The 21140-nt window shown below is 45.9% G+C and overlaps 1 protein-coding gene across 3 annotated transcripts in view; it reads right to left on the reverse strand.

Annotated features, from left to right (window-relative positions):
* TMEM154 (transmembrane protein 154) overlaps positions 1-10003 on the reverse strand; it is a 45031-nt gene extending 35028 nt beyond the window's left edge. For 2 of the 3 annotated variants that reach the window (XM_081242449.1, XM_081242450.1), the window contains exon 1: positions 9662-10003. In XM_081242449.1, coding sequence (XP_081098575.1) covers positions 9662-9749 — 88 coding nt within the window. In that variant the 5' untranslated portion in view covers positions 9750-10003. The remainder of the gene's footprint in view (positions 1-9661) is intronic. The other variant, XM_081242448.1, reaches the window with a different exon arrangement.
* Positions 10004-21140: the final 11137 nt, after the last annotated feature.

Raw genomic sequence — 21140 nt, forward strand, 5'->3', positions numbered from 1 at the left:
AAAAGTATTCAGGTTAGTAATGATAATTACTACTTTTATTATATTTCTGCCTCTCTTTTGAAGCCAATTTCAAAATCACAATGTAAAAGAGTAACGTGAAAACAAATGTTCCTCGACCTGCCCTGCCCTCCCTGGCTGCTGTGTCAGCCTCCCTCTGGATGGATAAATGAGGTGAACTCTGGGGCAGGTCACACAGGTCTCTGTGCTGGCCTGGCCTCCTTGCTCAGGTCAGCACAAGCTCAGTGTTACCAGAAGCCACTGCAGGAGAGACAAACCAAAACCTAAATGGTAGATGTATGCTTGTGGTCATCAGAGAAGAGGAAGGCAGGGGAAGGAGATGTGGGCGCCCAGCTCAGTGGCTGATGTGCCTTCACCAGGAGCTGCAGGAGGGAAGGGGGGAGGGTATAACCAAAAGTTCTCCGTGCCAGCCCTTGGGGCAGCAGAGGGCCAGAGTATGTTTGCTGTTGGAAGTTTTCTTACAGGAGGCTCAAGAAGCAAGCAAGTTCGTGAGGTCTTCCAAGTGGCATCTGAGCAGTGAAAATGGTGGATGGAATTTTCTAGGGTCAGCAAAGCCACTTAGCAGGTCTCTAAGGCTGGCCTGGCTTGTGATCCTATTTCACCTCCAAAGAGAATCAATCCTGCCCTTCCATCCAAGATCCTTGCACATCCATCCAAGTCCTCAGAATTTCAGTATCGCAGCTTGAGCTTCTGGGCTATTCTCACTCTCTTTTGTCAACCTCTTTTCTGCGTTTATTAATACAATCCCATGACTTTTTCCCATTTAGTTTTTTTTAAATTAATTAATTTATTTATTTATTTTATTTTTGGCTGTGTTGGGTCTTGGTTGCTGCACATGGGCTTTCTCTAGTTGCGGTGAGCTAAGCGGGAGCTACTCTTGGTTGCGGTGTGTGGGCTTCTCACTGAGGTGGTGTCCCTTGTTGCGGAGCACGGGCTCTAGGTGCATGGACTTCAGTAGTTGTGGCGCACAGGCTCAGCTGCTCTGTGGCACATGGGATCTTCCCGGACCAGGGATCGAATCCATGTCCCCTGCATTGGCAGGCGGATTCTTAACCACTGCACCACCAGGGAAGTCCCTCTCATTTAGTTTTTGATGTGACAAATTACATGAATAGATTCTCTAAAGTTGATCCACTCTTGGATTCCTAGTTTTGGTCTACTTAATCACCAGGGGTTTGTTTGTTTGTTTATTTTTTAGTGATAATTCCTTGTTATTTGAATGACTGATCTAGGACTCAACTTAAATATTCTAATATTTGTTAACTGGCTACATAGCCAAAATGTCTCTGGTCTTAGTGATGCACCAATACAGCGATGGTCTTTGCCTGGCAAAAGATCATCATAATCATAAATAGAGTTACTAGATAAAATACATGACACCTGTTAAATTTGAATATCAGGTAAACAACAAATAATGTTTTAGTATAAATGTGTCCCATGCAATATTTTATGTATACTTACATTAAATTGCATGGGATGTACTTCAGTTATACTAAAAAATTTTTGTTTATTGGAAATTTACATTTATCTGAGTGTTTTATATTATTTGCTAAATCTGGCCATCTGAATCACAGACAAATAAATAAGCATAATTTTAGAAAAGAATAAATATATTTTAAAATTAATAAACAGTGTTGTCAGGGAAAAAAAATGTCAACAAACCCTCCTAACGAGTAGGCTCCTGTTTCTGAATGCCACAATGGGGTTTTAATTCATATAAAATAAAGAAACATAGAAAAAAATTCAGATTGCAAAAAAAAACTAGATTTACTGGTTTTGTTTTAAGGAAGCAAATGCAAAACACCACCACCCATCAGATCCTGCTGTGGTGGATAGCTTTCCTTTCCAAGCACCTCCTCTAATTTCTCAGGAAATGCTTCTATGCTGTCTTTAGCACCAGAGGCAGACTTTTCTATTCTTTTTATATTACATAACTTTTCAAGTTTTCAAATCAGCTCTTACTGGCTTGAAATTTCATGTCTATGAAACTAATATTCCCCCTTTTTTTTCAAAAATACTTCTCCAGGGACTTCCCTGGTGGTTCAGTGGTAAGGACTCTGTGCTTCCATTGCAGGGGGCACGTGTTCGATCCCTGGTCGGGGAACTACCCGGAGAACTAAGATCCGGCATGCCGTGGGGCACGGCCAAATAAATAAATACATAAATAATTATGCAAAAAAAAAAAAAGTACTTCCCCAAAATGTCTGTAACTACCTGGCTTTTCTGCGAATTGTCATGCTGCTCAATGCCTATCTTCTGAGTCTGAACTTCCCTCTATATTCTGAGAGGGAGATGGACAGAAGGCTCTCTCGGAACTACTCATAGGTGCAGCCACGTAGCTTTCTCTACAGGAGAGGGAGCTATAGCTGTTCCCTGTTTGGTCTGAGGAGCCAGAACTGAACTATTCACACACAAAATGATTTGGGAGACTTTTAACATTTCAGAACAAAATAAAACTGGATTAACGAAAAGTCATATTTATCCAGGTATCACCACAGTTTCATTGCATTATTGAAATGATTATAATTTTGTCACAAACACAAGTAAGTCTTGGGCTATAGAATAAATTTCATGTCATTCATTCCTTTAGTCAGTGAGTTGTGTGCCTGTCATGTACCAGGAACTATTCTAGAGACGTAAGGGTGAATGAGACCCGGCCCCACCCTCCCTGGGACATGACTGGTAAGTAGGGACAGTGGTATACAAATCAGTAATTCCATTACAGCTTCATAAAAGCCATAATATGTTTGGGCACAGAGCGTCACGAGGACAGGGGAGGGGCATTCATTGCATCCGGGGTGGAGGATTCAGGAGAGCTTCCCAGAGGAGGTGACCACTGAATTGAATCTCAGGAGTTCGTCAAGCCACGATGGCAAGGAAGGCACTGCAGCTGAAGCACAGCTATAGAAAGCTCCGTGGCCCGACAGAGGTTGGCACATTCAAGTACTTATATCATAGGATGCACGGTGGGAAGTGTCTAGTGGGAAAGGAACACAGCGCAAGCTTACAAGGGGCCTCGTAATGAGGCCGAGGGGGCTGGAATCTATCCGAAGGAAATGAAAAACCACTGAAGGGGTGAAAACAAGAGAAAAATAATCACAGTTTTGTTAGAGAATCATCACTCTGGAGGTTATGTGAAATTGGGTTGGGGAGGAGACTAAAGGCAAAGAGACGAGTTAAGAAGTTAATGAAGTAACCTAGGTGAGAGCTAAGAAGGGCCTAAACCAGTAGGGAGCAGAGAAAGAGTTCCGTTTCGGCCAAGCTGAGCCCAGGGCCCCTGGGACGTCTCCAAGGAGGACAGACGATGAATATATGTAGCGCTAGAGCTAGGCAGACATCCCTGGTTGGAGTGATTTGGGGAACCATCAGCCTAGGAGGGAGATAAAGACGATGAAAGTGTGTCACGACCCTGAGATGATGTAAGGAGTGAGAAAAGAAAAGATAAATACAAAAGGAACAGGTGGAAGAGAAAGACTCACAACTCCAAACGGGAAAGGAACAATCAGAGTCACAGGAGACCAAGAAGAAAATGGCCTCATAAGACCCAAGGAAGAGGTGGGTTTCAATAACTGATTATGTTAAGTGCTACAGAGAAAAACAGAAGATAAAGACGGAAATGGGTCCTTCGGGTTCGGCTATTAGAAGGCACTGGTGACCCAGACAGAGCAATTTGAGCGCGGTGCTTGACATGGCAGCCAGATCGCAGGGCGTTGAGAAGTGAACGGAGAGTGAAAATGAAGATGTGTTGGCTGTCTTTCAAAGAGACTGGGAGTTATAGAAAGGAAAGTGGGAGGAGAGCTCGCGAGGACTCAGGAGAGGTGGAAAAGAGCTCACAGGCTCCCTCACTTTTCATTATGAACGTATACCTACCAAAGGGCATAGAGATGAATGTAACAAATAACAGGGGACCCACCCTAATTATCTTCTATTTCCCCATAATGACTAGAGCAGGGGTTGGCAAACTTCTTCTTAACAGGCCAGAGAGTAACTGTTTTAGAGCTTGTGGGCCAAGAGGCAAAATACAGGCTATTGTCTGTTTTTATATAACCATTAAAAATATAAAAACCATTCTTAGCTCAAGCGTTGGAAAAAAGCAGGAAGCTGGCTGAGTTCTGCCCATGATTCTTGGTTTGCTGACCCTGGACCCCCGTGTATTTTTCTTAAAGAAACACAACATTGTAAACACAGCTGAAGCCCTCCTTCCCCCAATCTCTTTCAAGTTAAGGGCTCTCCTCAATTAGCACGTATCAGTCCCACACTTTCCAGATACGCCCGTGTCCCTAAGCAATAGAAGCAGAACTTGGAGTGTTTTAAAAACTTTAAATAAATGTAATTATTCTGTGCATAATAATCTTCCACTGGTTTTTTGGTCAACGTTACATCTGAGACTGATTTATCTTAATACGTTTGGCTGTAGTTCATTAAGTTTACCCGCTCTATGATATCTCATTCTGTGACTATACCAAGTTTCATGTGTTTTTCTTTTGTTAACAGATATTTAGGTTGTTTCTATTTTTCCCATTTTTACAAACAGTGCTACAGTCCACATCCTCGGCCACGACTCTTTGCCGTTGTACATTTGTGAGTGATCTGAGAGTGAATTGTTGTAGTTGTAGAGTATGAACATCTCCAGTTGACTAAATATTTCCAGATTGTTCTCCAGAATCGTCGTATCGAAAACAATTCCTTTTCCAATAACCTCATATAGTTAGTAACCTGAAAAATTTGCCCAGTAACGGACGGCACCTAGAAATACTGGATGAAATAGAAGAAACAACTTCTTAAATGTATAAAGAAATCACAAAAAAGCAAGGAAATCCCCAGGGCCCAGAAAATATGGAGAAAGAAAAAAAAAAAAAAACTTGTAGAGGAAATTTACATTCAGAGCCATACCTATCCACCTATGGGGACCTGCCCGAATCCCACGGGATATGAGAAGCTACATAGTACTTTCAGGCGTTCCTGTCCACCTACTGGGTCAAAAGTGAAAGCTAAAACACCAGTTCATGGCTTTAAAAAAGAAAGAAAGAAAAAAGAAAGGCAGCTGCAATGATTCTGGCAAAGTTCAAAGTCAGCTGCACTTCCCCCAGGCTGACCTCACCATCATCCTGACACTGTGGACCCCTGACCCATGGCCTGGTTTTGAATTTGGTTTTGTCTACTTCTTTCTCCTTGGCAGTCACTTTGGTCTCTTTGGTCACCTGCTTCTGGTTACCGGCTTGCCTCTGCTGGCCTGCACCTCTAATGAGGTTTTGGTACCTCACGCAGCTCTTGGAGGCTGATCCCTGAGGTCTCCCTCTCCCCATCCCGAGGCTGGGGTTTAAGCCTGAGGTCCAAGCACCCGCTCTCCTCAAGCCCACAGCACACGCCTATCTGAGTTTCTTCCAAACCCTATTTTGTGGTGACAGGACGGAGGCTGCCCTGGGAAAGTATCTACAGTAGCTTGGTGACAGGATCAGAAAATTTGGGGTTCTGTTAAATAGGGTGGGCCAAGCTGTGTGTGCTGGGTTTTGCCCAAATTCCCCCAAGATTTTCATCATGATGGGAGGTAACAGATACCAGAAGCGACAAGATTCGATCTACATAAACTTCAGATAAAAATGATCAAATAGTGAATAGTATGTTTAAAGACATAAAAGAAGGAATAAATAAGGAAAAATAAAACCAAGACTCTCTCTCTCTATTGTACAATATTCTAGGATTTTCTAGAGATGAAAAATATGGTAACTTAAATTCAAAGCCCAGTGCATGGGTTCAGCAGCAGGAGACACTAGAGGACTGTACTGATCTGCCCTCCCGTGGGCGGTGCCTGGTTCCTGTTTCTCCACATTTTTGCCAACAGTTGAGGGTGGTGCAAACTATACACAGGTAGGCAACTTGCAGGTTGCACTGTTTCTTTACAGAACTGAGCCTATCCCAGCCAAAGTCCTGCCCTCTTCTGGTTTCCTGGGTCAGCCTTTTAGACACAGAAGAACTTTAAGCCCTAATAAAACCCTCTCTGCTTGTTGTTTTTTTTTTTTCTTTTCTTTTTGCCCCTGAGGGCTGTTTGGTCCTTGGGGTCAGTTCTCAGCAGGGCTCTCCCACGGCAGTGATTCTGCCTGACAGAAGGCTGGGCTTTCTCTCTCCCTGGTTCCCACACCCCGAAGCCTCTTACCCAGTGACTTCAACATTCTGTTTTTCCTGCTTCTGGTCTTAACTATGCTAATCCCCAGATTCTCTGTTGCTCACTCTGTACCTTTCAGCCTCTCCCTTCCCCTCCACAGGCCAAAGTTTAACCCAACTCCACTATCCCTTTTCCTGTCAGCCAGTCTCTGACCCAATCAAACAAATACAGCTCCTTTATGAACATGTGATAAACTTACAGCCCAGCCAAGAGTTTGTGTGATACACCTACACAGTCAGGAAGGCACCAGAGACATACTTTTCCAAACCTAAAACTAGACACATAGCCTGGCAGAGCCTGAAAACCCAGAGGTAATACAGTGTATTGTTAGAGCGTGGACTCCTGAGGCTGAATCTTACTTAGATCCACTACTTAGCTGTGTGACCTTGGGCAAGTCAGTTAACCCCTCTGTGCCTGTTTTCTCATCTGTAAAATAGGAATAATAGTAGCCACTGTATAAGGTTTGTTATGAGAATTAAATGAGTTGGTCCTGTGTTCAGAACAGGCATACACTGAGCACTATCTATGTTGGCCATTATTATTTTTACTACTTGAAATTGGGACCGTCCCAGGAAATAGCAGGTGGCAGTCACATTCATTGAAATAAGAACAGTATCAGAAAGTGCAGTTTCATCTTTGCAACCAGTATTTTCTTCTCTTCTTCCTCTCCTTCTGAAGGTTCGTCCAATAATTATATGATCCTTACTGTTCTGAAACAGCCCAGAAAAATCTCCTAGTCCTCTCTGTCAAATTCCATGTTTAGCTCTGGTCACCAAAACAGTTACAGAGGCCTTATTTCTGCCTTGTGACTTTTTGCTCTTCTTTCTACAGACCGTTCTGCTTTTAGCAGCTAATACATCCCGTGCTTTTGGTATCTGGAAGTTGCTTTTAGCTTTCTGATAGTGTTAAGGTGACACTGAGAGGGCACAGGGTAAGGAATGAGGTGGCCCTTCATTCAACGGGCAGAATGTTGCCTTGAGTCTGAACTTTCTTAGCATCCTACCCTGGCCAAGATACCTAGGCCCAGAGCTTTTCTTTAATTTTTCTCATCTGTTTTGTCAAAATCCCAGAAAAGTTATTTTCTCATTTCTCTCCCTTCTAAGTGGATTATTTCACTCGTGATAGTAATCAGCTCTGCACCAGACTCTATCTACACAAAGCAACAAAGATGCTGACTCACCCATAACGATGCTGGTCGCAGGTAACTGCAGTTATTAAATAAGGTTGCCTATTTGCGGTTAATAAAGGCTTGACTTGAGATAAACCTGGATTATGCTTGCAAAGGAGAATCAGGCTGTTCAGTAGATCGGATTCTTTTACCAAACATCTCCAAGGTATTTTTTGAAGAACTCAAGGAAATAGATACAACTGTGACACCTTTAGACGAACTCACATCCTAAAGTCTTAGGCACCATTAGCTCAAAAGGATATACCTTACTTAATTTTACAATATATAGTCAGTCCTTAACTTAGAACAGCCATTCCCTTGGCTAATCTCAAAGTAATAAGCTTTGATTGTACAGCTGCTTGCAAGTGGGCATTTTTGCATTTTCAGGCACTGGGAATGGAGACAGGTGAGTGTATGGGATGACTCAGGTAATCCCTGTGCTCCCCTGAAATGCAGCTTTTCATCTTCCACTTCTCCTGACATCATAACACTACCTGCTCTCAGGAGCTCATCAGTCTTTAGTGATCAGTCTCATATCCATTCTAGGATGATTTTAGTATTTATCAAGAATAACTGAGTTCCTAATTTATGTTGACCCCTTAAAGATTTGGGGAAATCAAAGATGAACAAAAGGGGATTTTCTTTTCCCTGGAGGTGCTCACAGCCTGGTGGGAGGCATGGACATAGACACAGTTATGATTCCAGGTGGTTAGCTGGGTTTACAGAAGTTTAGGTCTCTGGGGGCATAACAGGCAGCATGTCAGGGAAGGAGCAGTAAGAGAGACACCAAAGAAGAGGTAACGTTCAGTCTGAGCCTTTTAAGGTTACATAGGCATCCATTCAGTAGAAAAAAATGGAACTTGTCATCACTTGTGGCCAGAGCCCCAGAGGCCTGGAGCGCACTCTGTACCGTGACTGAGGGGCTGCAGCTGGGGAGCAGGAGGGAGACAGAAGGAGATACCGTGGAAAGGAGGTTGCAGTGAGAGGCCAGGGGCCATAAGTGAGGAGCCACCGGAGCTCTTTCAGGGGAAGAGTCACTGATCAGATACGGGTCTCAGAGGGACACCTTTCCCTGAGTCCAATGCATCTCCTGAATTGCAGACACTTTGAGTCAATCATTTTCAGATGCTCAAGAAACTACTCAGGCAGGTTAAATGTCATTCTCAGGAGCGTGTTTGAGGCAAGTGTGGTGGCTGTGAGAGTTAAAAGAGGTGAAGAGGGATGGCTGGGCCCTGCTCCCGTGGGTGCTGAGGGACGCCCCTCAGGGAAAGGAATATGGTCCAGAGGTCCGGGCAGGGGGTGTTGTCGATCCCCTGCGGGGAGAGGGGAGACCCTAGAGTCCAAATCAGGAGAGCTGACTGTCGGTGGGTCTCACCTTCCTCCACCTCAGTTTCTTCATCTGCACCCCCAGAACAGCTGTACACTCAGTATAGCTGCACCCCCAGTACAGCTCTACACTAGCAGCAGGCGGTGTCCACTGACAGGAACCACAGGCACCTAGCTTACTTACCCAAGGGCAAATCCACACAACTGTAAGAGACAATGGAGGGTGACTGTACTTGTTGTCAGGGTATAAATCAATTGCTGCTCTTAGCTCATAATTATGAGATTTAATATTTTGTCTTTTCTGGTACCTTTGATTCACTACAGTCACATTACTTTTTTTTTTTGTCACATTATTTTTTAAAACAAAGCTTCATTAGTGGCAATCAATGCAAAGAAAATCTCTCCCAAAGTAACAAGTTCAAAGGAAAGCAGATGAAAGACTTAATAAGTTAAAGTGGATGCCTGGTAATTCCTCAGATAATTTCCTGTTTACTTTTTTTTTTAAATTACGGTGTTTCTTTAGTCTACTTTCCAGTAGGAAATTTCCATACCCCAGTTTTCCAGGAACTTTTGGAACCAGCAGACTTCTCAGCCCACATTATTAAAAGTAAATTCATAATTTCTCTGTTTCAGCTGATTGAAACGTTCTTTTACAGGAACTGCCACAGAGCTGATCATTTTCTTAATATGCCCGTTAAAGCCGGTAAATGACGGGGACCGGTAAATTACATCTTAGAAAACAAAGGCTGCGGGAAGGGGGTAAATTCAGTGAGTGAGCCGGAGCTGGATTAGCCGGCTGCAAACGAAGCCAAGTCCCTCCTCCCTCCTTCCCCCCAAAAAAGACAGTCCGACTTTTCTCCACTTTTTTCACAGGAAGGCTTAGGTTTTTCTGGGTGTTACCCTCCCCGGCAGAGCTGTGTAGCCTCGGCACGAGACAAGCCTTCATTATCCTCCTCGCCTGGAGTAGAAAGCCTAGGGGTGCTTACCCTGCGCCTGGCGGGCGGGGAGGAACGCGATGACCAGGGCGAAGACGAGGGCGGCGCGGGCAGCCTGGGGATCCGCGCGCCCCGGCATCGTGATGCTGCGCGCAGTTTCAGCCCCGCAGAAACGTGAACGTTTCCTGTTTCCTGCTTGTTTGGGTCGGTGCTGACTTGAAGGAGAGGTGTTTGCCTGTTTTTTAGGAAGTGATGTAATTCGGCAGGAGCCTGTCAGACCAGCAAGAATTGCCAAAGAGAAGTTGCTCTTCTAGCACTGATTGAGTTAACACGCCTCTCAAGCCTTTTTCCGTCCCGGCCCCGCGTGGGCCTCCATCTCTTGACCTTGTCCCCGTGGAAGCAGTGTCCGTTGCTCAGATGTCATTCAGAATCTGGGACTGGGGGTCGGTTCTCGATTTGTGATTGTATGGATCCTCAGTCCCCAGGTCAGCCTCCGGGGCTGCCTGGAGTCTAGAGCAGCGCTCTCCGCTAGAACTTTCTGACATGATGGAAATGTTCTGAATCGGAGAGGTCCAATACAGTAGCCATTAGCCACATAGGCTGCTGAGCACTCGAAATAGGGCTAGCGAGAAGTGAATTGTTAGTTTTTATTTTTTTAATGTAAATTTAAGTAACTCCATGTGGCTGGTGGCTACCATATTGGACACCAGACAGTAGGGACACCTGTGCTGTCAGGAAGTGGCCATCCCACTTCTCTCTGGCCAGGCACATGCTCCTCCTTGGGCCCTGAATGCCCTGCCCCCCACAGCTCATCAGAAGAAAAAGGACAACGCTACACCCATGCCTGAAGGGTGTGCTCTCCTTCTCCAGAGAGAAATCATCTGTTTAGGTTTGGTTGGTTGATTTTTTTGCATTATAAAGACTTTATTTTTTAGAGCAGTTTTAAGTTCACAGCAAAATTAAGAGGAAAGCACAGAGATTTTCCATGTACCCCCAGTCCCCAAACATGCACAGCCTCCCCCATTATCAATACCCCTTGCAGAGTGGTGCATTTGTTACCATTGATAAACTTACATGGATACATCATAACCACCCCAAGTCCATAGTTCACATTAGAATTCACTCTTGGCATTGTATATGTTACGGTTTGGACAAAGGTATAGTAATGATGTGTATCATCCTTATAGTAGCATACTGAGTAGTTTCCCTGCCCTAAAACTCCTCTGTGCTCCACCCGTTCATGCCGCCCTCACCACCACCCCAACCGCTGACAACTACTGATCTTTTTACTGTCACCACAGTCTTGCCTTTTCCAAAATGACAGATAGTTAGACTCATGAAGTACGTAGCCTTTTCGGACTGGCTTCGCTCACTTAGTGATATGCATTTAAGGTTCCTCCATGTCTCTTCCTGGCTTGAGAGCTCATTTCTTTTTAGTGCTGAATAATATTCCATTGTCTGGATGGACCACAGTTTATTTATCCATTCACCTACTGAAGGACATCGAGGTTGCTTCCATGTTTTGGCGATTAGGAACAAAGGTGCTAGAAGCATCCGTGTACGGCTATTTTTGAGGACATAAATTTTCAACTCCTCTGGGAAAATACCAAGGCGCTCGATTGCTGGATCTATGGTAAGAGATCAATGATCTTTTAAGGGGCCAATTTCCAAAGCAGAATATGTTCTCGGGGGAAAAAAAAATGCTGTATTTTACCTTTCTTCCTTCTTGAATGACTATTTTCTCAGAGGTTGTTAACAACAAACAAACTAGAACTGAGTCGGATTAGAATGGGGGTGGAAATCCTACCCAGTTGAAACAATGCAGGAAGGAGGTGATAATCCATAGCAGGGTTTGGGGCGATTAGAGTAGGTAAGGTTTTCTGTGTCCTATTGAAGTCCTTTGCTTGGTTTACGTCTAGATCCTAAACACTGCAGAATGAAATTTCACATAAACGTTGAGTATTTATCCCACAAATATCGTAAGACTGTTTTGAGAAATAAAGTTTATAGAAAATCAACAAAAAAAGAATGGGATTTCATACTCATGTTTGTTATGGTGCCAAGAGAGACAGGCAGACAGAGAGAGGCATCAGACACCCATCTCATCTCTAACCCTTTGCTGGCAGCCTATCGTGAGTTACCAACTTCTGATCCATACCATCTTCACTGATCCAATTGCTGTGAGCCCACGAGGTGACTGGATTCTGCAGCCCCTGACGTAGCCATTAATTTTTTGTTTAGTGCATTGCTGCTCTTCACTGTCATTAGTCACTGCTTATCTCAGTTCTTATCCACAGAAATACGTTGATGATTCACGTACTAATCCCTGTTAATGGATTTACAGTCTGCATTTTGATATTTTAAACTGGCAGTTAAGTCAACTCCTGATAAAATATGCTTTTGCGCTCTAGGTGACAATACAGAACAAACAGCAGAAGAAAAGAGTTCAAAACTGGATGATCGATTTGAAAACAATGGAGAAAGACCTGTTAATCAGACTGTCGATGAGCAAATGAAAAGACCACTGGCTCCAAGACCCTCTAGTGCTAAGTTTGAGGGCGATCATTCCTGCACTAGCAGGCATTTCTCCCGCTGCAACGCATGTGTGCCAGAGAGAAGACCCAGGGCTTGGGAGATCTCTTCATTTTGCCATTTACGCTCTATTAAAACAATCTTGGATCCCAGGCTTGAGGCATGTGTTTGGCAACAGCAAGTTTGTGAGCCTTGGTTTCTTTGATTTTTCTTTGATTTTAAAATACAGCTTGCTGGAGGCTTTGCAGAGTCAGGTGTCTGCGGCTGGAGCACAGACCTCCGTGGAGCCCACACCCTGCCAGCCAGTGTCTCAGTCTCTCTAAGGGTGCCCAGCGTTGCTTCTGAGCAGGCAACACGACATCACTTAGAATGATGTGCAAAATAAGCCACAGAGGAAACCCTGCATCACCCTGTACTTTTCTCTTGACTTCTGTTCTCTCTAAGACCCTTCGAGTGATAAGCTGATCTCCAGGGGAAGAAAATTACCATCCTTGATCAGAAAATTGTGGCACCTCCGTGATCTCTTTGCTGCAGTTAAATCCCAGGGTGACTGTGCACTAGGTAAAGGGCTATTTACCTTTGTTTGTTCTAATTTTACCAACCATTCATGTCGGCAGTGGCCGCCTGGCCTCAGATTAAATCCTGATACACTCGTGGCAGGAAGTCAGGGCCCCAGTCACAGCTGTGAGGCAGCGGGAGCCTCAGAGAGAATGGCAGGCACACGGGCCAGGGGTGAGGTCAGCGGTGCCTGCCTTCGGCTCTCAGCGCAGGTAGGAGGAGGGGAGGTAAGGAGGAGGGGAGGTAAGGAGGCAGGGTGCCTAGGAGGTGCCCTGAGGCCCCCTCCTGCTCAGGAGCGCAGGAAGAGAAGCCCGTTACTGGTTGGAGGTGCTCTTTATGACTTTCACACAGGAGTCTGGCTTTTACAATCAACTCTCATCCAATCCCTCCTCCCGTCCCTTCTGCCCCTCCTCCTCAGCCCTAAAGGAAGAGGGACTCCAAGGGAACAGCCCAGAAGTGACAAGATCTTGCAGGGAGCTCACCGCCCCCCCCCATTTCCCCCCTCTAGCCACCAACCTCGCCATGTCCAACACACAGGCACACCCCTACACATGCTTACACACACTCACGGACGCTGTGGAAATACAGGAAGGCCAACCAGATGAGAACAAGCCAAATGGCAAAGGCCATTTATCAAGAGCTTTGCTACAGCAAGGGAGTCGGCCACCATCACTTGCATTACGCAGAAACTCAAAGTCTAGCAGAGGAGTGGGAAAGCTCTACAGTGGAAAAAAGGGGAGGCTTCAGCACCCTGATGGGAGCCGTTGGCGTGGGGAACTAGAAACCAGTTCTAGTGACTGGTTCCAGTGATTGGTTAGGGGGTACATATCTGGCTTCTCCTAAATTGGAAGCAGAGGAATAATTAGGGCCCACTCTTACAGGGATTGTGGCTCAGTTTCTTGGACCAGTCACTAGAGGTAAGGTCTGAGTTCTGTTTTCACGGACATACATATGCCCTGGCCGTGGTCTGTATACAGTGTCTCAACACCCACCCACACGAACACTCACAGACTCATAAATGTACATGCACGCTCACATGCACACACACAAACTCACACTGACACACTTGCACACACTTTCTGGGGCTCCTTTCTCTGTCTAAATGCTAGCTGGTAGTAGTTAAAGAGTCTGCACTGTTTGCTTAACAAGGGGGTAGGCCCTCAGACAATGTAATAGTAACATCAGGTGGGCCCTGTAGATCACTCTAAAGCCAGCTAGGAGGGTACAGGTTAAGGTCCCAGGGTCTAAAGGAGTGTCCAGAGAGATGAGTGGGCAGGGCAGGGGCTGGAGCAGACCTCCACAGCGTCCAGGGAAGCCCAGCCAGGAGAGGGCCTGACAACACTTCCACTGGGTCTTAGTCAGCTGGGCTGCCATGCAGACTGGGCAGCTTAAACAACAGACACATCTTCTCATAGTTCAGAGGCTGGAACTCCAAGATCAGGGGCCAGCACATCGAGTCCTGGTGAGGACCCGCTTCCTGATCTGTAGACGGCTGCCGTCTTGCTGGGTCCTCACACAGCACTGAGGCGGAGTGAGCTCTCTGGCATATCTTCTCACAAGGACACTGACGTCATCGTAAGGGCCTCACCCTAACAACCCCATCTAATCCTAATCACCCCCCAAGGGCCCCGTCTCCAAACGCCACCATGTGGGAGGTTAGGGCTTCCAATCTGAATTTGGTGGGACATGAGCGTTCAGTCTTGAGCAAACTGCCTTTGAAGCTGGGAGGCCACACTGCCAGGTTCACCTTGACCAGCCCCTGTGACTCAGCAGAACCCTCAGTGGCTCTGCATCCTGGCTGCCAACCCTGGTCACTCACCCTTCAGCTGGTCACTCCGAGAAGCTGTTGCAGGATTTGGGGAATTCCAGCAGCTTCAGCCTGGACCTCCTCTGTGACTGAGTCTAAGCTCATACTGCTGGCTGCACAACAGGCCAATAATCGAGAGACGAGGTGTTGGGGCAGGGAATAATGACTTTATTTGGAAGCCAGCAGACCGAGAGATGGTGGACTCATGCCCCAAGGAACCATCTTGCCTGAATTAGAATTCAACCTCCTTTTATACTAAAAGGGGAGGGAGTAAAGTCAAACACTGCCTGGTTCCCATCAGCCTCCAGAGGGGATGTGTTCCTTTCTTCCTCCCTGCAGTCATTCACGGGTGGACCTGGTCAGGGTGTTTCCTGTGAGCCAAACAAAGGTATTTTAGCTCAATGCTCATGACCTGGGAGGCAGGGTTCCCAGAGATGGGCCATTAGGTACGATTTAAGCTTATAGGCAACATCCCTTTTGTGATTAACTTGTAATAGAGTACAAAAGGTTCTTCCCTATTACACCTCCTCGACAGAGTCTTCAGGGCCTAAGCAGATGGTCTGGTCACCAAAAACGAAACTGAGAAGGATTGAAGTTAGGAGCTGAAGTGGCGTGTGGGCTCTGGTCTGGAGGGTCCTGTGGGGAGCCCCTGAGGAGAAGAAGCTGGCTGGTCTGGAGATGCAGGGCCCTCCTCTCAGTGATCAGCAAGCCCCTGAGGGCAGGGGGCTTCTCTGTCTGGTTCTCCAGTCTAGCCACAGCATTTAGGACAGTGTTTGTTTTGTTCTGGGTTTTTTTTTGTTGTTTTTTTTTTTGCAGTACGCGGGCCTCTTACCGTTGTGGCCTCTCCCGTTGCGGAGCACAGGCTCCGGACGCGCAGGCTCAGCGGCCATGGCTCACGGGTCCAGCGGCCCCGCGGTATGTGGGATCTTCCCGGACCGGGGCACGAACCCACGTCCCCTGCATCGGCAGGCGGACTCTCAACCACTGCGCCACCGGGGAAGCCCTGGTTTGTTTTTTTGAATGAACAAATGAATGAATGAGTAGACAGATAAAAAACTCCCTTTACAGCCGTAGTTTGTAGGTGGGCTGGGGGTGGGGGCAGCTACCCCAGAATTATTCAGGGCGTTTGTTCAAATGCGTAGCCTCGGACCCCACCCCAGCACTACTGAGTCTGAGTCTCTGGAGCTGAGCTCCAGAACTCTGCATTTTTAATGATGCTTGGGGGCATTTTCACACACGATAAAACTAGAGAATCACTATTCTGCGTTTCATTTTTGGTTCCTAGAAAGTTATGTCCCCTTTGTCGCACAGTAAGAAATAAATAGCACGAAGTATTTTCGTTTTTGCCTTGTTTGCCAAAAAACCTGGAACTAGAAGTAAAGCTTGGGTGTAGAACTTTCATTAGCCCAGGTTTCCTTACCACTTCTAGGGACATTCCTTTCCCTGGCTAACTCTAACTCATCCTTCAGGACTTAGTCTAGGAGACATCTCCACCAGGGAACCTTCTCAGAAGCCTCCCCCTGCCTCCAGCTGGCCTAAGGGGCCTTCCCCCACCTCATCCCACAACACACATCAGAATGTACCAAGAAGATCCGGTTGGTCAGTCTCCCCACCTGACTGCCCTGGTGGCCTCCCACACCTGTTCAAAGGAGTTAAACTTCCTTCCACTGCTGTTTCAGTTTTGATCAAATCATATCTTGATAGCTTTTCTTTCTAAGTCCCTTCAAGTATTTTTGAAGTAGGACATACATCACTAAAAAATACAGAGTATCTATATCAAAGCCCACTTGAGAATGATAAATGCAGATGAGTGACCTCAAGGCTTGTTCTTTTCTTTCTCTTTCTGTTTAATTTGACTTTCCAGATTCACAGTCGATGGGGTACTGGCCAACTAAGTCCTCAACACTAATGAAACTAGAAAATACAAAGGCACAAAGATTTGGGGGAAATAGTAAATTATAATGGAATAAAGAAAGACACCACGAGGAACAACTCCAGTGCCAAGGTATGTGGGTCATGCCAAAAATAAGCAAAAATTGGGAGGATTTGAATCAAGTGGGAGAGAGTAGGGGAGGCTGGGATGTAATTGTTTTTAATTTAAAATAATATATTTTTAAATTACAAAAACAGTACATGTTTATTGTGGAACTCTTTTTTTAAATAAATTTATCTATTTGGGTCTTCATTGATGTGCACAGGCTTTCTCTAGTTGCGGCAAGTGGGGGTTACTCTTTGTTGCGGTGCGTGGACTTCTCATTGCGGTGGCTTTTTTTCTTGTTGAGCATGGGCTCTAGGCACGCAGGCTTCAGTAGTTGTGGCACGAGGGCTCAGTAGTTGTGGCTCGTGGACTCTAGAGCGCAGGCTCAGTAGTTGTGGCGCACGGGCTTAGTTGCTCCGCAGCATGTGGGATCTTCCCAGACCAGGGCTCAAACCCGTGTCCCCTGCATTGGCAGGCAGATTCTTAACCACTACGCCAGCAGGGAAGTCCCTACTGTGGAACAATTTTAAATGCATATAAGCAAAACAAATGTATTCCATGTTTAAATCCTTCAGATCTTTTTCTATAGATATTAGCTAGCAGTATCACTTCTACTTCCACTTGCAGCACTAGCCATTCATGTCGTTATCCTGCCAACAGACTGTAGGTACAAACTCGGGTATGGAAAAATGGTAATTTGCTCTATTTTTCTATTATAGCATCAATTTCAAATTTCAGTTCTGGTCGTGGTAAACTGAATACAGTCACAGATATAACCCGTCATCTCTCTCCCTCCATCCTCCAGCTTTCTCTGAGACTGCCTTGGGAATGCCAGAGCTGGTAGGGGGGGCTGTCTCCTTCCTTGGGCCTTTAGAAGATCACAAGAGATTGACTCTTTATCTTTGCATTTTAGCTGAGTTCTCCTTTTCCTAGACCAAATAGTAGCCTAATTTGCTAGTTATGGGGTCCTTAGGCAGGTGTGTAAATGGAGTCCAGAGCCCCCCCCCCAGTCCACATATTTTTTTAATTTCATCTAGTATCCTGCCACCGTGTTCATGATAATTTCAATAACAGTGAAACTAACTCCCCTGGAGGAAGGACGGATGTGGTGGGACACTGGCTCCACTGGACTGAGAATCCCAAGTTCAAGGCCCCAGTCTTAATTCTTTCATGAACTAGATTCTCTGGCCTCATTTGCTTTGTCTGTGAAACAGTGGGGTTGACTAGATGATTGCTAAAGCCCATATATTCTATGAGTCTATGAGGTTCTTTTGAGAGCATCCTCATTTAAAACTTCTTAGTGGAGAAATAGACCTCAGCTTCTAAAGACAGGACCTGCAACAAACAACCCAGCCCATTCTCAAGCCTGTCCTTCATCACTGAGCTGCAGAAATGTAGGCAGGTATTTACAGCAACGTTGCAGCCCTGGGCTGACTGAGAGAGGAGGGCGGAGGACCTCCAGAATTGCCAGACAGCTGAGTATGATGAAGTTGAAATGGAGCAGCTACTAACATGGGGTTGGAGCAGCATGACAATTGTGGATCTGGGGCAGGAGGAAGGAAGTAAACAGGCAAGTACACGGAAAAGAAAGATGATGCGTTTCCTTCACTGTTTGTGAAGCAGCAGGCGCAAAACTTATCTGAAGGCGGGGACAGAAGTCTTCAAGTCTCTACAGTGACGATCATTTCAGCTACAACCACACAGGGGCACTGGCACTGGTGTCGCAGCACCCACGGGTCCGCAACAACTCCACTACATGGTAAGAGGTCGCTTACTTCTAGATCTCATTGTGAGGTTTTCCCTTGAGGAGAATGGCAATCCCTTATAGCTGATTAGATAGGAAGGACAAGAGTTTCACCCACGCCCTGTAACTTGGCAGTTTCTCCCACTCATGTAGGCAACATTTACTTCCCTGCCTTCTCGATCTTGACCCAGGCCATGTATGACTTGCTCTGACCAAAAAAATACGGGTGGAAGAGACAGTGTGGGCTACATTCTTTCAGAGCCATCACACAGTCTGGCTCGCCGTCTTGTGTTCCCGGGATCTTGCATTTCTGTGATCTGAGATCCTGAGCCCCGTAATGCAAAACAGACCTCAACAAGATCAGCAACCTGGAAACCAGTCCAGCTCAGCCTGGATCAGCCAAATCTCAACTGACTGACAGATCCATGAACATAAATGTTTATGGTTGTAAGCTATGGAGAGATTTAGGGTTGTTTTCACATAGCATCAGTGCAGCAATAGCTGACTAATATAGCTCTTAAGATTCTTCATTCACAAGTTGCAGACCTGAATAGAAAATGTCAGAGAAGAAAATAAGAGCTGCTTTTGGAGAAGTTGTGAAAGCACTGAGAACTGTGGCTGTGTCACACCATCCTGTAAACAGTAAAGATAAGGCTTGTGGAGCTAGAGCTGTTTACACTGAACTCGCCACTGTCACCTTCCTGCCCGCCAAGTGTGGGGGCCAGTGTTCAGTCCAGTGCCAGCGAATGTACATGGCTGAGTCATGCTGAGCTCTCACCCATGGCCTTCCTGGATCTCTGGGCCCCTGGACAATTGGGCTGGAAACACTGTTCATGGCAGTATTTATTGGAGAGGAAGTATACTGATAGCATCCGCAGCATGTTAGCTGTACTCGTGACCTTTATCACATTATATTTGGATTATATAATTTATTGTTTTTTTTATTTTTTATTTGTTTGCAATACACAGGCCTCTCACTGCTGTGGCCTCTCCCGTTGCAGAGCACAGGCTCCGGACGTGCAGGCTCAGCGGCCATGGCTCACGGGACCAGCCGCTCCGCGGCATGTGGGATCTTCCAGGACCGGGGCACGAACCCACGTCCCCTGCATCGGCAGGCGGACCCCCAACCACTGCACTACCAGGGAAGCCCTGGATTATATAATTTAGACACTCTCTTTCTGCCCTGATGGACCATGTGCTTCTGGAGAGCAGGATCCTTGTCTGAATCAACGTGATGACTTCCGTCTCCTCAAAACTCTGCCCCACAAGACAGCCTAAAACAACTGAATACATGTTGAATGAACAGAGGGATTAGAGGAAGAATCTAAAAATGGCCCTTATTCAAGTGGGATTTTTAAAACTCTCTTCTTTGCGCTTGGGCACCTGCATTTGTAAACAGTCACGAGTTACTGAATCAGAAACATCTCCCGGCCAGGAATTTAATCCGAGAGCCTTTTCAAAGGAGCACAGTCCCTGGAATGAGCCCCAGTAACACCCTGCCTAATTCTCCTCCTCTGGTGTAGCTATTTTTTGCCATTGCATAAACCTGTCTGTCCTCTCTCCTCAGGGTCCTTTGCAAAACGTGTTGCTTCTTTAAAAGAAAAAAAGAATCCAAGAGAATGGAATGGAGGTCTTCATGTGAGGGTTAGGGTGTGAATACCTGAAGGGATTCGCCTGGCCTTCTTGGGCTACCCAGTGGTTCCGGCACATGTGGCTGCTCCCGTGGGGCTTTGGCAGGAGTGGACTCTATTTCCGATACCTGCAGAGCACGAATAAAACCTCCTCTTTGACCATCTTTAGGGATGGAGAATTATTCCGGCCAGACACAGAATAAGAGAAAACTCATCGTCATCATATACAAACATTAGCACGTTGAAAAAGCAGTGGGGAAAAAATATGCTTGCATCTGGATAGAAAACTGGAGGATAAGATCCACCAGGAATTAACAGTTATCTCTGGAGAGGGACAGTGAAATCCGGGCAGGAGGGGGCAGGAGGAAGGGGAGGGGAAATCAAGGGGACAGATCTCCTTTAATACACTTTGGTACTATCGGAAACAATGTAATACATGTATTACCTTCTTAATATTAACAAACAGAGCAAAAGAGATGTGTGAGGAGAAAAAGAGACCCCACAATGAGGGAATGACTTTTAGGCCTGCAGGTAGGTTGGAAAAAACTTGGATTTTTAAGAGAAATTGTGTGTCAAAAGTAGGATTGTCTAGTAAACAAAGATGGAAGGATGAGTTAGAAAAGAGGAAGTGTTTTTGAGTTCAGTGTCCAGAAAATGAAGTTTTCTCCTGGGAGATTCTGTGGACAGAATCCAGAGAAGCTACTAAGTCTGCACATGGATAACTGCAAAAACATCCTTATAAAAGGTTGGCAGAGAGTGGGAGAAGGCGTCGGACATGGAATTTTAAAAAGCCTTGTTTATCTGATGATGAGAAAAGACTGTGAATGGGGCTAGAGGGAACAGTTTAGGGGGAGAGATGGAAGGGTGACCAGAATACAACTCTAAGGACTGCCCCGGTGGTCCGGTGGTTAAGACTCCATGCTTCCAATGCAGGGGCACGGGTTCAATCCCTGGTCAGGGACGTTCCACGTGCCGTGTGGTATGGCCAAAAATAAAAAACCCCAAACAAAACAAGACAAAAGAACACAACTCTAAAAATTCATTCTATACCAGGGGTTCTCACCAGGGGCACTTTCTCCCCAGGGACATTTGGAAATGTCTAGAAACATTTTTGGTGATGCTACTGGCATCGAGTAAGGAGACATCCTGCAACACACAGGCCAGCACCACCACCAAAGGGATCATCCAGCCACCCCAAGTGTCAAGAGCACTGAGGCTGAGAACCCCTGTACTAGACTAAAGTGAAAATTGAGATTGAGACGTGAACACCTCACCCTGGG

This window comes from Mesoplodon bidens (genome assembly GCF_964165515.1).
Source record: "Mesoplodon bidens genome assembly, chromosome: 1".
In the NCBI taxonomy this organism is placed as follows: Eukaryota; Metazoa; Chordata; class Mammalia; order Artiodactyla; family Ziphiidae; genus Mesoplodon; species Mesoplodon bidens.